At 38.2% G+C, this 15,271-nt stretch overlaps 1 protein-coding gene across 5 annotated transcripts in view; it reads left to right on the top strand.

The window, feature by feature from the left end:
• Nucleotides 1-15,271, top strand: part of PIEZO2 (piezo type mechanosensitive ion channel component 2) — a 287,338-nt gene that overhangs the window by 123,048 nt on the left and 149,019 nt on the right. For all 5 annotated transcript variants that reach the window (XM_066183542.1, XM_066183552.1, XM_066183579.1 and 2 more), the window contains exon 4: nucleotides 10,724-10,766. In XM_066183542.1, the coding sequence (XP_066039639.1) occupies nucleotides 10,724-10,766 (43 nt within the window). The remainder of the gene's footprint in view (nucleotides 1-10,723; nucleotides 10,767-15,271) is intronic.

The raw sequence follows: 15,271 nt of genomic DNA, 5'->3' as shown, positions 1-15,271 counted from the left end.
ATAAAAAGTGAATGACTGAAATTCAGGTTAATTTATATCTAAGTCAAATTTAGATTTAATGCAAACGTTTTACATTCACATCTCTTTCCAGTAGAAGTTAATGTTTTTATGTATGACCTGTTCTTTGTTAGAAATCTATCTCTTTTATACTTTCCAGCCCAGTTTCCTATCAAATATATTTTATTCTCTCCTTTGTGTCTTTGTTTTCATTTCAGAATGTAACAGGTTCAGTGTCCCCCAATGCTGTGAATAGCTCACATTTGCAACTGCATAAAAAATACTCAATGCATTTCAGCTGGGAAAGATAAGAAATTTTAATAGCATTTATGTTTTGTGGAAAATGTTGCCAAGATGCCCAGATTTGTGTACTCAGGGTATTAATTTTCTGAAATTGATACAGAGAAAGGTTTGGGGTGAGACAGTTTTAGAAAATGGTCCAATATCCTTTAGACAAGTTTTCTTGAACTGTAGCATTTTTGTTGTGTATTATTTTGAGCAGAACAAGAATGTTTCCAAAAAGTTTTTTAATACACCCTTGGAGATGCTTTATAAACTGCTTATTCTCTAACACTGCACCTGTGTTCCATCACTTGATACACTAATCACACTGTGGGACCTTCCAGTTCTTCAGACCTGCTTGGATTGGAAAAACTTGCGAACTGGTGGCAGCTTTGAAGTGTTGCTGTTGTTGGCCGTGCATCTTTGAAAAGAAGCAAAAAATAAAGTGTTTGTCCTTTTTCTATTAGGCCTGATGTAATATCACTTCTAATGAAGCAGCACGTGAATAAATAAAACACTTGATTTAAGAATGCATTTGAGAGTCACACGTCTAAACAGCCCATGGTTTCTGTAAAATGAAAATCCCTGCTGAGCAGAAAATTGTTACTGCTCATCACTCTCTTCAGTATTCACTCAAAAGGTATGACTCGCTTAATACCCTAATGAAGCACTCAAATTAAACACATTCCAGTGAGGACAAAATAACCACACTTGAAGTAAGTGTGAGAATACTCTTATCATCTAATAGCTTGTGAGAATGGCAAAGGTTTCGGTGCTTTTATTGATTTTGTTTGGCTTAGACTTAGCCAAGCAAACTAAATGGGGAGAAATTACTCTTAATGCTCCTAATTAAGCTTGTAACTGTAGAAAGAGCAAACTATCTGTAAACTGTTTAAAGCACACAGATAAAAAGCACGGAGTGCTTTTAAAAATGGAAATTATTAGGCAACCCAGTGATTTCTTTAATTTGTTGATAGTGCTCATGCTGTTTGTGGCATACTAATTAAGTGTTGGGAAATGATCTCCTGGTACACTGAATGTAATCCTGCAGTCTGTAATAGATGAAAATAAAAACAATCACATAGAGCTGGATCCCTATGAAACTTGGCTGGGTGCTTCTAGTGGCTTCACTGTTGCTGTTCCACAGGTCATGATCGAAGCACAGATCAGTAGTACTCACCAGTGGCTCTTCCCAGCCGGTGGTGGTGAAATCCAGTAGATATTCTACTGGCCTGCAGAGGAGCAGATTGCAGGTGGCAAAGTGCTTTACTCCCGTCTCTTCTGGCTTGGCAGGGGGTGCTGAAAGCTGTGTCCTTGTGAGTTGGAAAGGAGAGGTGCGGGTGGGTGGGGGGGGTGTCTCTCTGCTGTTGGTGTGTCCCACCAGTTTGAGTTGCCCAAACCCCTCCTCACCACCCCCTTGTCTGTATGGATTTCTCTCCCAGTGAGTGGCAGCAGTGTTTTAGAAACACCGATGTCTAGAAGGAAAGAATTGGGCTGAGTCTGTGACTGGCACCTCACTGCCTTCTGTTTTCTCCAGTTCTTTTGTCAGTTTTGCTTTCTCTGAGCAACCTTATAGCTACACAGTCAGCTGTGCACACAGTCCTACGCAGTCCTCTTGAATGAGAGGAATGGGAGCTGGAAACCTGAAGAGCTTTGCTCTTTCTGATCTCACACATTAGAACTTCGTGAAAATTTGAGTGAAATCGCAGAAATGTAAGCCCTGCAAGGAGAAAGAAAATGAAACCAAAAGAAACCCTTTGTTCAGTACTTACATGTTTATACTTGTCAGCTGAACTAGATAAGGCATCTTCATGTTTTCTAGGGAGAAAAAATAGCATCTGTTGCTATCATTGCCCTGTCCTGGTTGTTTGAGTGTGTGCCTGTTTCACACTACTGCCCAGAGGAGCATGTCTTTCTGCATCCAGGTTTCTTCTCTGAAGGGATTTCTGGGAGTCAGCCAGCTTCCATGCCCTTAATGTCTTGCAGCAGGCACTGCTGCCTTCTCTTAATGGCATGCAGACAGAAGGAGGGTTTAAAAGTGCTGCTTTCTGCTTCTGTGGAAGGTGGTGTGCTAAGTTTATACACATCTCAAGCCTAATTCCTGAAGTTTATTCTGGATATCATCCTTCACACAGCACTTCGGATCTTTGTGTCATTTTAGTCCCTGAAACAATTTTTTTGGGTGGGTTTTATTTTGCTTTGTTTTTATTTTCTGAAAGCTGAGAGTGTGGGCTGGACCTTATGCTTAACTGCCTAACAACAACAAGTTGCTATCATCATACTATGGAAAAATTTCCTTAATCTTTGAGGGCAATAATGTGAATGAAATGGTTCTTTAGTAACTTTATGGAAAAAAAAGTTTAAAAACCAAAGAAAAAGCATGGTTTGCATTGTGTGGAGTATGTTAGTGGAGTAAAAGATGCCGCCACTAGAATGCTGGGGTTTGTTATCATAGTGTTCTACGTTTCTGTGCAAGATTTTCTAGTTCCCTATTCTTACTTATGTCATCCTTAATTTCTTGTATATGGATGTGCTACTGCAGGCACAGTTGTTTATTTCCCTCTTCCCGTGTGTCTATGCTTAAAAATCAATGAAGAATCGTGTGCCCACTTCCCCTCCTTCAGATGAAACAAAAAGAGGAAAAAAAAAAAAGAGACAATGAGAAGCAAATTCTTTGTGCTGGTACGCTGCACACATTCAATGCTGCAGGAAACTAGGTCGATGTTCTTATTCATAACAGTATATTATGTTACAGTAGAAGTTAAGCAGAGGGTGGCTCTCGAGGTTGGAAGCATGCCCGTCACTTACACTCTGAAGTTAAGACCTTGCCTTTAAGAAACTCTTTAGCAGACAAAGCAGTGTTGCTTGGGATAGGAGAGGAGATAATTTTTCTGCCAATAAAAATGGAGAAAAATCTTATTTTCTTCAGGCTTATGAAAAATAAAACTTAATACAAGTTATCTTTTACTTTGAAAACAAGAGCAAAGCCAGTCTTCCATATTTGAAAAAGGACTCATTAAATTATTATTTGTCCTTTTCAGAAGGTCTGGAGTGAATTTTGATCCTCTTAAACTCTGTGACTCTCTGGCTTAATGTTCACAGTCCTCCATGGCAGCAGCAGGAAAAGTAGCCTTCCTTCGAGGCTGCTTCCCAGAGCCCTCACACTTTTTTCTGCTGTAGAGAAGAGATTGACCATACCTAAGGACCATCTGACTTGTTACCCTTTATACCCTTAGTGGGATTCTGTGCTGGTAGCCTTCCATGTTCTGCTCTGCACATTGTTTCTTTTTCCTCATCCATTTTTGAAGTGGTCTACAGTGATGGGGAAAGGGGGGCTGGTTCTGTTTCAAAAAGAAAAGTATAAGATGGCAGAATGAATTCAAATCTGAAATATCCTTGGAAATTTGGGTTAAAACCCACTAACCAACCATTACAGCAAACAAATAGATAAATAAAATATTAAACAAAACAAAAAAGCACTTTCCATTAGCTAGCTGTCTCAAGTTTCATCTGGAATACATTCCCCAAGGATATTCTAGTGCTTTGGGTTTTGCTGTTTTGCTGCCTCATTGAGAAAATAAATTTGAAATTAAATGAGGTTAAAATAAGCGTGGTTTTAAGCCTGTGTGTGTTGCAGGGGAAGATTGCCTGCTAGTGTTTCTGATATATCTAAGCAGATAAAAGAAGTCATGACTCTTTCAAAAATTACGGAACCTGTCATCCTTGTGAAAAAGCTGATTTTAAAAAATATATATATGAAGCAATTCAGCCAATTGAAATTTGCTTTGTTACCTGTGTATCATTTTAAACGAATCTGTCATAGGAGAAAAAATGCAGAAAGAACTTTCTCACATTTTCTTTCTCCACGTCATTATTTTTTCCACACATCTCTTAACTTGCTGTGTAATTATCAGGTCATCTTCACGTATAGAACCTGATTTTCTTTTCTACTGTTCTTCATTGCTAGTTATTTCAGCCAACTATCAAAGCCCATTAACTCAATGCAAGTCTTTCCAGTTATTGCTATAGACTTTGTATCAGGCTCAGAGACACAGGTTTTGCCATCAAGAAAAGTGAGCTGGAATCTGCCCCTGCCTTCCAGCAAGATGCTGAATCAATTATATCCCAGGTGCACTAAGGGATGTTTCACACGGTGTTGTCTATCTTAAGTTACATGATCAACTTAAAAAAACAATGCTTTCCCAATCCCCCTGTTCTAAGCGCTAATCAAGGTACCGAAAAAACCCCAGAATATGGATTAGGCCTGTGAAGCAGCTGCTTTTAGGGTCCCCATTTCTCTTTGAGAGCTCTGTTGACACATATCTGGACCTCCAGAGCTCCCAGGGAAGCCACAGACTGGAAAAGGTGACTCTTCACATACAGCTACTAATCACTTTACCATAGCCGTTGTCTTCTTAATGCTCACCTTAAAGCAATATGCATATGTGTGCACACATAAATGCAGTGTCAGTACTATTGATCTTTGCTCTATATTCCTCCTCTGCTCATTTTATTAGTAAAAGTTCCCACTCATTAACATCTCCTTAGAGAAGAACTAGCATTTTTGATGATGATTATTTTTCCGGTTAACATGGAATGAGTCAAGATTTCTTTTTTTATTGGAAAGCAGTTTTTGTATCTCACGATAGTAATTTATTATTTTCCTCAGAGGAGAAAAGACACAGTAAATCTTTCCCATGACATTATTGTGGAGGGATCAAATTTGTGCTCTTTATTCAGTAAAAAAATCTGTTGAAAGCTGGTATGAGAAGAAGGCAAGTAAAGACTTGAAACATCTGATCTTTTTTCTTGATATGACTCTTTCTTGGTATGTAGTCAGCAATCACTTTCTTCATCTAGACAGAATCCTGGACCACTGGCCCTAAGCTTCCATTTTACTGGTGATTTTAGTCTCTTCAGCATGCACAGCAAACTGTAGCAGCGCAGATTTTCCCTTACTTCTTCTCCTTGATGAGTTGCTTTAAAAATTAAATAATCTGCTTTCTTGCCTTACGCGTTTGCCTCCCTGGGATTTTATATGGAGTGTGACGGTGCTGAGCATCCAGTCCTACTCTGTTTGTACATCAGAGCAGTAGAAAGGCTCCTGCTCACTGCAGTGGATTGTGTACAGCTCAGAAAACAATCTTGAGGCTGAGCACCCTGACCTGGCCCTTCATCCCTCAGGGTGACTAACTGGCGAGGTTTTCTGGGAACACTCCAGGACAAGCAAAGGAGTGGTGGAGTGAGCTGCATGTGTCTCAGCAAGCAGCATGGTGTGATAGGGATGAAGCATTAGGTGTAGGGTCCTTGTCTGTCATGTTTTGATGTGTTTTGAGTGTGGATTTGAGTGTTCTGGCCATGTAGACAGAAAAACAGCTGGTGGCTGAAACACAGCAGTTGGGTCCTTGGTCTGCGCTTCAGTTTCATGTGGAAGGAATCCAGTTTATGCACTCGAAGATGGCTCTGTTGTGCAAACCAAAGCATGGTAAGAGAATTGCCCAAGAAATACTCCCCAGTTCTGAATTAAAACATCAGCCTGAACACAGCAGAGTAGTAATATGTCATGTTAGGAGATCTCATGCTAAAAGAAAGTGTTGTCATTATCCCAGATGATAGACTGGTGATAAAATTGCAAAGTGATGAGTGCAGGGTGCAGGCTAAGTAATTTAAATCAAGGGAAGAGGAAGTGTAAGAGAGGTTTGTTTCCCAAAATGGACAGATGGATGCTGGATGCCAAGGTAGCATTGTCTGATGCCTTTCACATAAGAGCAATTATTATTTCTGTAAGAATCGTGTTGCATGTAACTATTGGATAGGCAATGTACAGGTAAGAAAATATTAACCATACCTCCATGGTACTGTGCAACAGGTGAGAAAAAATTCTTCCCTATGCCACCTACATTTCTCTAGTCAAAACTACTGTTTGGTTTCATAAAACCTGTGGGTTTATATTTATTAAACAGCAAAGATACAGGATTTCTGAAAAAACCACAGTTTTTCTTAGTTTTTGTTTGGAAGAAGATACAAGCTTGCTACTAGGAACAAGCAACTGTAAAGGGTGTTACTAATATATGAAGCTGCTGAAACAAATATTTTCCAAATATGGCAGGTTTTTATCAATTGCAGTTTGGAATTTCAGCTCATTAGTAATGGTAACACTTGTTAATTACTTGTCAGTAAGTACTGAGGTGGTAAAGGAGAATATACAGCAGGGCAACATTTCCCAATCAATTGAAAATAGACTGCAAACCCTGGAGGGGTTAATATAGTATGTGTGTCTCTACTAAAAAAGGAGGAAAAGCCAATGTGTTCATCCAATTTTTTGAGAGATTAAGGTGTGCATTCAAGAAACTCAGGTCCCCCAACTAGTCTGGCTGGGCTGGACTCGGAAAACTTCTGCCCTGTTCTCTGTTGTTTGAGAAGCAGAGTTGAGAAAAGTGGCACCTGCAGTGGAAAGGTTTAGCAAACTGTTTCTTTCCATTTCTGGAGTATTCTGCATCTCTTTTTTATATCTCTTGAATATCTGAAAGGGTTTTGAGAATACTACTAAGTGTGACAGGCTTAAGGTCAAAGTTTTGAAATTGATAGGAATATTCTAATCATTATAAAATCAGCTGTTCTTCAGAAATTCTTTTCCTTCAAACTGTTAGGATAAAGATCACTGAAGTTACTGTTCCAAGAATATCTGCCTGTTTCTGAAGTATCATAACAAGTTTATGTACGTCACACCTACATGTTACTCATGGGCTAAGTATGATGGGATTTGTCTGGTACTTTGCTTGTACCTTCAGAGAGTCTGGGTGACTCTCTGTGATACCCCACTGACAGGCTCCAAAAAAACATTTTTAACTTTGGATTGATAGAATTAACAGATGTTTTGTCCTATTCTAGTCTTTGGACATCTTAATGTAATTCCAATTGTATACTTGAATTTTGACAGGCTCACGTAATACTGACTGAAAAATGTCAAATATTGTCTTTTTGGTTCAATTAAGGTTTTTTTCCCCCTATTTTTCCCCTCTGGTTTTTATGCCAGATCACAGTGAGAAAAGAATGCAAGAATTATTATGCTTACTGTTAGACAGCCTCAAGAGTAGAGTAGAGTAGTTTCAATTACAATGCATGCCAGACTTCTCCCTCAGCAGCTACAGATCTCTACAGCAGTGGCAGATAGGGCATGGTATGGCTCAAGGTGAAAAGCTGTGCGACTTCCATGAAAGGATGACAATCATTTACCCAGTATTCTTCCCCAACACTGGCCACTTTTAACACCCAGCTAGACAGGGCGCAAGGTGTAGTTTGTCTAGCCTGTGCTTTTTTCCAAGGTTGGACCTGATGATCCTTGAGGTCCTTTCTGACCTGGAATTCCATGATTCTATGATCCTGTGAATATGTTATTGTGTGTTTTCCCTATGCCCACTGGTGCACTTCAGCAGCAAAGCACCCTCGTGTTTTATAAAGGCGAACAACCTAGCACTGGTGTGAGTCCTCTCATCCGTAGTAAGTTCATAGCAAGCGGAGAGTTGTAACCACGCCAAACTAAATACGACAACTGCCATGTTAATGAAAGCCTACTTGTCAAAGAAGGCAACTTTTCACTCAAGGAAGATGTTCTGGATTTTGTCTTATTAAATCTCATATTCTTATACTCTCATTCTTATGCTAGGATTTCACTGAGTGCGTATATGAGCATGGTATGCATGTTACCATTGTTCCTATTAAATGTGAGCAGAAATTCTGGTAGTGCATTATGCTTCGTCTCTTTGAAGAATTTTAAAGCTAGAGCTGTTAATGTGAAACAGAATTTTTGGAGTAAATGAGAATGGTCAGGCAGTCTGGAGCAAATATTTGGAAAAAAAAAAGTTTAATTATGTGGGTACCAGATTAAGGCATTCCTATAAACAGTTGTGGTATTTTTGTTGTGGTGATAAAAAAAAAAAAAGAAAGCAAAGGAAAGTCACCTTAACTTAGTGACTCAAGTTTAGTAGTTGACTGATTCTGAAAGTCAACAGGTGAATATTTTCCCCAGTCCCAGCAGGGAGAAAGACTGAATTGAAGAGTCAAATTCCTATTGATTTCCTTGGGAGCAGGATCAAGTCTTTAATTCTTGATTAACTCCTTTTTTTTATTTTAATGAGAATTACGTGACTTAAATCCTGTTTTATGTTTTGGAAGCAATGGGTAAGGTTTAAATCAAATAGTAGGTTTTCTAGACTTTTAATAGCGCTATTCTTTTTAGTGCTTCTGTTACCTCAGGGTATTTACTTTTGGCTTTTAGTGTGGTGTAGAAGTTGATACTATTGTGAATGGAATTGGCAAGTCTTAAAACACAATGTTTAGATCATAAACATTTTAAAATAAGACTCCATAAAAAAGATTTGGTTTTTCAATATGAAATGTTAGTTGTGTTCTTGGCAGGCTTTGCTTCAGAGGAGTCAGATGCATTTCAAAGAGTATTCTGGTGGCCAGCTGCAGCCAAAAGATTATTTCAAACCAATGGAGACCAAATTCACTTTCTTCTAAAGGTTTTTTTCCTTTCTCTTTCTTTCTCTCCCCCCTCCTTTCTTCAGTAGGACTTTCCCTGTATATTACAAATGAAGTGTAACCAGTTATGGGGTGAAAAATTCTTACACGATTATACATAACAGTGGAAGGCATAGAAACTTGGACTGAAGATGCCAGTACTGGTCTTTGCTTTAGGAAGTGCTGTTGAGATTTCTTTTCTTCAACACTCTTCAAATCTTCAGAGTTCAAAAACCATTGGCTACTCTTCAAGAGCCAGTAGAATTGCATGAAATATATGGAGAATTTCTTGTGTCTGCCCTGCACAGACTCCACCTGTGGAGTGGCACAGTCATCTTTTTAACAATGATTTGATTTATAGATACTGTGTGAAACCAGTTACACTCCATAGATGAGCAGAAGGTTTGGGGGATACATTAATGGAGTGGGTCTTTAATTTGTCTCAATCATTCATGGTTCTAGACATTCATTGTGCTAGTCATTATTTTTGTTTTTCATGTCTATTTGAAATAAATGTGAGAGAGTATTTCTTTTCCTTCTTTAGAGATATCTTTAGAGGATTTCTTTTCATAAAATATTAACTCAGTGTGATGAGAGGTATTGCCTTATGTAGTTTTGCAGGCAGAAGTCTTGCCTCACCTCAGGTAAATACAGCTGCCACAGTAGAAGCTCTCACTACTCATCAAACAATCAACATTGCTCAGTTATTCCAGAACAGAATTTTTCTTCTTTTTTTTTCCCCATATAGTGAAGCTAGAGTTTCTCCACTTTGCTTTTGAAGTCTCTTTCTGCTCTATGTTTTGCTGGATATGGGCCTGAAATCCCTGCCTGCTTTGCACTGAATGGGAGCAATTAATAGTTCTGCCTAATGTCACTCACAGGGAATCTTTTTTTTTTCCTAATTTATATTTCCCTTTAGGTGATGGCATGCATCAGCAACAGGAATTATTGTCACTTCTCTGATTTTGAGAATTCAATGAATGATGGAGATGAATCATTCAAAAAGAACTGTAGTTGCTTACATGGCATGCAGTCCTGTTGCATTTCCCACAGGAGCATAAAAGGACAGAGAGCAAACTATGACGCATCTCCATGTCCTCCTACACATTTGCTAAGCAGACCTGCATGACTTGAGATATTTTTGCTCTTAGTAGCCTGTGTTTATAATGACCTCATAATAATTGGGAAAAAAAAAAGACAAAAAAAAAAGAAGAAAAAAAAAAAAAGAAAAAAAAAGAGACTGGCAAAAAGCAAAAAAACTACCAAGAGTTGAAAACTGAATAGTGCTTCCAGTGTGTGGGGGGTTATTTTGGAGAAAATCTAGGTAAAATTTGTATTAAGTGCATCAGAAATACTGAGGGCAAGTCTTTGGGTGAGTCTGCACATTTGAGTATTTTGTGGGGCTGAGTCCTTGATCATTTTGAGAAAGAGCCCTTTGCAGCTGTTTGTATGAATATGAAGGGTTAAACAATAAAGTAGGAATACATGTTCATGCTTTTGCTTAAAAATAAAAGGGCTGGATTTCAGAAGGAGCTGTAAAGCTTTCAGCAAGAATCAGGCAAACACTACAGTGAAGTGAAAAGCTGAAATGTGAAGAGTGCACGATGTGAGATGCCAGCTCAGCGCCTCCAGATCACATCACTCTGGCAGAGGAGACCACCCTTGGAATTGCAGTGAACTGTAGCTGCTCTGCAATGAGAAGTTGTATGGGCTGATACGTCTCTCACTGTTGTGTCACCTGGTGGTAGCCTCTCTCAACAGTTCTCCACTCTGGGGAAAACACATGTCATTTACAAGTACTTCTCTAGGGGTGGAAAATTCTCCTTAATATACAGATCCCAGCTGTACAAGGAAAAAAAAGAGTGTTAATACAAAAAGGGTTCTTTACTAAGGGTGTTTGTTTTTTCTCCTCTTTGTGCAGGTTCAACATGGGAGAAAACATTGCGGCAGATTGGTTTTGAAAGGTAAGCCATAAATTTCTTTCCTTACCAGTGCAAAAAGTTAAGGAAGAAAAACTGCAGAGGCAAATTTGCACAGTTATTTATTTTAGTTGATTGACCTCAAATTCAGAGTGGAAGTCATGCAGTGTCATGCATATGTGTTCAGCTTTTCTGTTTGTGTCCTCTTTTCTTTCCCCAGTCAATCTGAAGCAATTTGTTCATCATATGAACTTGACTCATCCTGTTGTTTGCTAGTGACTATACAACATGCTAGCATTAAAAAAAGGGACACAACTTTTGGCCACAAGTCTTACTTATGAATGAAAATATTGCTCTCACTCATGTTATTTTTTCCATGAAACTTCTAATCTCTGACATAAGAGTTGACAAAAGTAAATGAAGTCTGAAGAGGAGCAAAGCTGGCAGAGAGCTGTTCAGCATCAGAGGAAAATTCAATATGCAGCATTCCTCAAGTGCAAGAACTTCTTGCAGACAAACTTAGCCACAAGGTCATCATAGACATCAGACAGAAACCCATGTTTATCTTCTAAATGAAACTCGGCCAAGTCCAGTAAACAGTGATGTAAAGTAAAGGAGAATTCAGATGCTTAATGTCATCTTTATTCTTTTACAAATAGTAAGCAGAAGAATTTGCTCTCTGCTTGAAGTTTTGGATATTGTTGAAAATTAAACACTCTCAGTTACTAAGTTGGATGTCCTCAAAGTTTTTTTTTTTAACTGGTTGGGGGTTTTTTTTCCAAGTTACATCCAATTTGGTTCCTGATGAGTATTTCATTCAGCATGATACCACAGATGTCTTCAGGGCACTGCAATAAATTATTGATTCTTTCATCACCCAATTTATGAAACAGCACCTGTTGGTGCTGCTTGTCACCGTCAGAATTTTAAAAAAAGTTTTGAGGAGTTTTAGGATGAATTGACACTCTGTGTCTGATTTTTGAGAGTGGAAGAGAGTCAGTGTCTTTTTAGCTGAGATCATTAGATGTTCTGTGGTGTCAATTTCCAACTTGTGAGATGTTTCAAAACAAGAACGAGAATCCATACTGGCTGTGTATATGCAAGGTATGTACCACAGCAAAGATGGAGAATTCCTAATAGACTAAAATACAGCTGAGAAGCCTTTCTGAAATGAGGCAAATATGTAGAAGGGATTTCTGTGCAGATCCCATTATTGCCATTCTAGTTTGAAAAGCAGAAAGGCTTTCAAATGGCATTTGTGCACCTTGAGAGACTGATTGTCACCCTGGGATAACTTTATCTGAAGCAGCACTTTAGTTAGTACAGATGAGGTGAAGATCTGAATGTACTTTGCTTACTATAGTCATAGAATCAAATGTGTTGTCATACCAGCTTTTTCAGAGAACCATCAAGGAGAAAAAAAGGAAAATGAAGCCCTTCATACAGATATAATAATTAAGACTTGCGTTTTTTAAAATAGTAATATTCATTATCTTACCTGTATTTTTAACACAAGAAATTTTTTTAATGACAGGAATATATCATAGAATCATAGAATGGCTGGGTTGGAGGTACCCTGAAGATCATCTAGTTCCTAACCCCTGCTTTGGGTTGTTCAGAGACCCATCCAGCCTGGCCTGTAACACAAGGTGTGGGGCAGCCCCTTCTCAAATTGGTTAAAGGTGAATGAGTAACATGTATGTGAAGTTCAGTGTTAAAACTCCTTTATAGCAATATTTTCTTAGTATCATATCTGTTATTGCTTAAGATCAGTAATTTTTGTCTCTCAAAGAATAATTTCCAAAGCAAACACATTCTTTTATATGATACCTTGATGCTGGAATCACATTTAACTTGCAGTCACAGAAGTAGAAATCCCAGGTCTGCAGATCTCTCAAAGCTGAGAGATTATTCTGGGGGTAAATCACTACATCCTTTCCCTAATCTTACTCTCTTCAGTAGTAATCCCTTTTTGGCCACCAACAGAGACAGGTTAGTGGGCTACATCGATGTTAGCTCTGATCCCATAGAGGTGTTCTTATGTTACTTATATAAATTCTAGGGAAAGAAAAAGCTGAGGCATGTCTGGCAATTTAAAATTCTATTCTCTGCAAGCTTTTGATTTAGGCACGTATTAGTCAGCTGTGAAATATCAATAGCATTTAAATGTGTTGTTTGAGCAAGGACATTCTCATTCAGAAGAGAGGAAGCAAGATTTTTAGATACAGAAAAGGAGAGATACAAAGTAATGCCCTAAGGAGGAATTATCTTTGCTTTAAAACTGGAAGATCCATATAAATTGTTCTCAACAAAGTGTTTTAGAGTGGGTTGAGGAACAGGATATATAGACAGACAGTTTACATTGCAGGAAATTAATCCCATATAATTTACAGGTGATGTCTTCACTGCTTTGTGGCTTCATGGTGTTTATTCTGTAATAGAAGAGTGTTTACATTACTCTTGTCTTCATATCCTGAAAAACATTGTGGCACCAAGAGATCTGACTGTGAGGCTTTTATGTAAGCATTACTTGTGAGCTGAGGATGCTGCTTTTCATTGCAAGGGAAATTAAAAATGCTGGAGCTCGAGTAAAGTAGCTTTATATCCAGGAAATGACTGGAGTTAAGAGCTTTTCAATTAAAAGGAGTATATGTGGGTTTGATAGATATAAATGAAGGTCTTTATTTTATTGATTGTCTTTTGAGACATTACAAATAAGGTAATTGTAATATACTATGGTAGTCACCACCTTTGTCCAGCATGATCTAGACTGCAGTTCCTGACTGTATTTTTTGAAGAATATTAAGGATCAATTTTGAGATTTAGGAAAAATATTGTTTTCTATTGTGATGTCCTATAAGAAACATGGTTTAAAATGCTGAACACGTGTGATACTTTGATGTCAAGCAAGCTGTCACCTAAATGGTTTTCAAAAAGATCTTTAGTAAGCTAAAGCAAGTAGACTTATGGATAAACAGGATGACTTTTTTGCAACTGTTCAAGTGGGGATTATGGTTCATTATTAGTGCGTATTATGACGGCACCCACGTATGCATAGAAATGTCTGGAAAGAAGTCTGCTCTCTTGTACTTTGTTCCAAACACGGCTAAAAAAAAATTTTAGAAGACATTGTTCACCTCAATGGCTTAAGATTTTTTCAGTCACATTCAGGACCAAGTGAAAATCATAGGATCATGGAATCAAGAAGGTTGAAAAAGACCTCCTAGATCACAGAGTCCATCCTTTAAGCATACACCACCTTGTCAGCATAGTATTAAGTCATAGCATTAAGTGCCACATCCATTTGTTTCTTGAACACTTCCGGGGATAGTGACTCCGCTGCTTCCCTGGGCAGCCTGTTACAGTGCTTAACCACCCTTCCTGTGAAGAAATTCTTCCTGATGTTCAACTTGAACCTCCCCTGGCGCAGCTTGAGGCCATTTCCTTGTGTCCTGTTGCTGGGAGGCTCACTCAAAATCTCAAGTGGAATAGTTATGAACAATTAACAGTGACTGTGCTTGTTTCCTGGCTACTCTGGCAATTAAAGAGAGCTTAATGCACAAAGCCTGTTAAAATTCAAAAGGAAAGAGGATCAGTTCAGTCAGAGAGCTGATCTTCTCCTGTAATGCAGTCAGTCAGTTCATGGCTGGGGTGAGGCTTGATGTGCAGAGCCTGCAAAGAGCCACCAGCAGCCCTGGGGAAATGCTGCTGGGGAAATGTTGCCACACTGCAGAAAATGAAAACCTAAAGAAGATCTTTTCTAAACACCTAACTTTCTCTAATTTGAGATACCAGATGATGAAGTTTATGTCCTTGTCTAGTAGATTCAGTAGTGATTACAGGAGTGTCTTCTGTTTTTACATCTTTGTTAACATATAAATTATCTAACAGTTTTAAAATTTTAAATAAATGATGTTGAACCTCTTAAAATTCATTGTCCTGCAGGGTTTCCAGACGTTCAGTACTCCTCTTACTATACTTCCCTGAGTTTGCAATATGACTAGTAAGTTACTCAGCTACTAACATCACTTCTACTCCCTTTTTGCATTTGTTCCTGTGGTGCTTCTCCTACGTGTGTAATGCTTTACATCACGGTTCCATAAAACAGACTTAAGAAAGATTTAATAACTGTTATTACATGTGAAGTAAATATCAAATGTTTTAGAAAATATATATTTGAAGAATAACAGATGTGTGGTTATTAAACTTTTGGCAGCCTTCAATAAGTATGTTTTTCATAGTAAATAGTTGTTTCAGTGATAGAGAAAGGGACTTTTGAGCAGCAATTTCATAGTAAAATGAAGTTATCTTTATAAAAATGAAAGATACAAGTTTTGTTTGGTTGATAACTTCAACCTGATTCTAAAATTGTTGTTATTTTCATGATATGCAGAAACTTATTATTAATTAGAAGTTACATATATATATATATGCAAAAGTAGGTGGCTTCCACCCTATGTAATTCTAATAAGCCCTCCCTGCACCATACTTAGTACAGCAGCAACATCTGTGTAGAAAGTGCACCACCAGCATCCCAGATTCAGTCTAAA

Source organism: Chamaea fasciata, unplaced genomic scaffold (assembly GCF_029207755.1).
Source record: "Chamaea fasciata isolate MVZ Bird 193981 ecotype frontalis unplaced genomic scaffold, bChaFas1.0.hap1 SCAF_1, whole genome shotgun sequence".
NCBI lineage: Eukaryota > Metazoa > Chordata > Aves > Passeriformes > Sylviidae > Chamaea > Chamaea fasciata.
The sequence above is the reverse complement of the archived record's forward strand: the minus strand, read 5'-3'. Positions and strand labels throughout refer to the sequence as shown.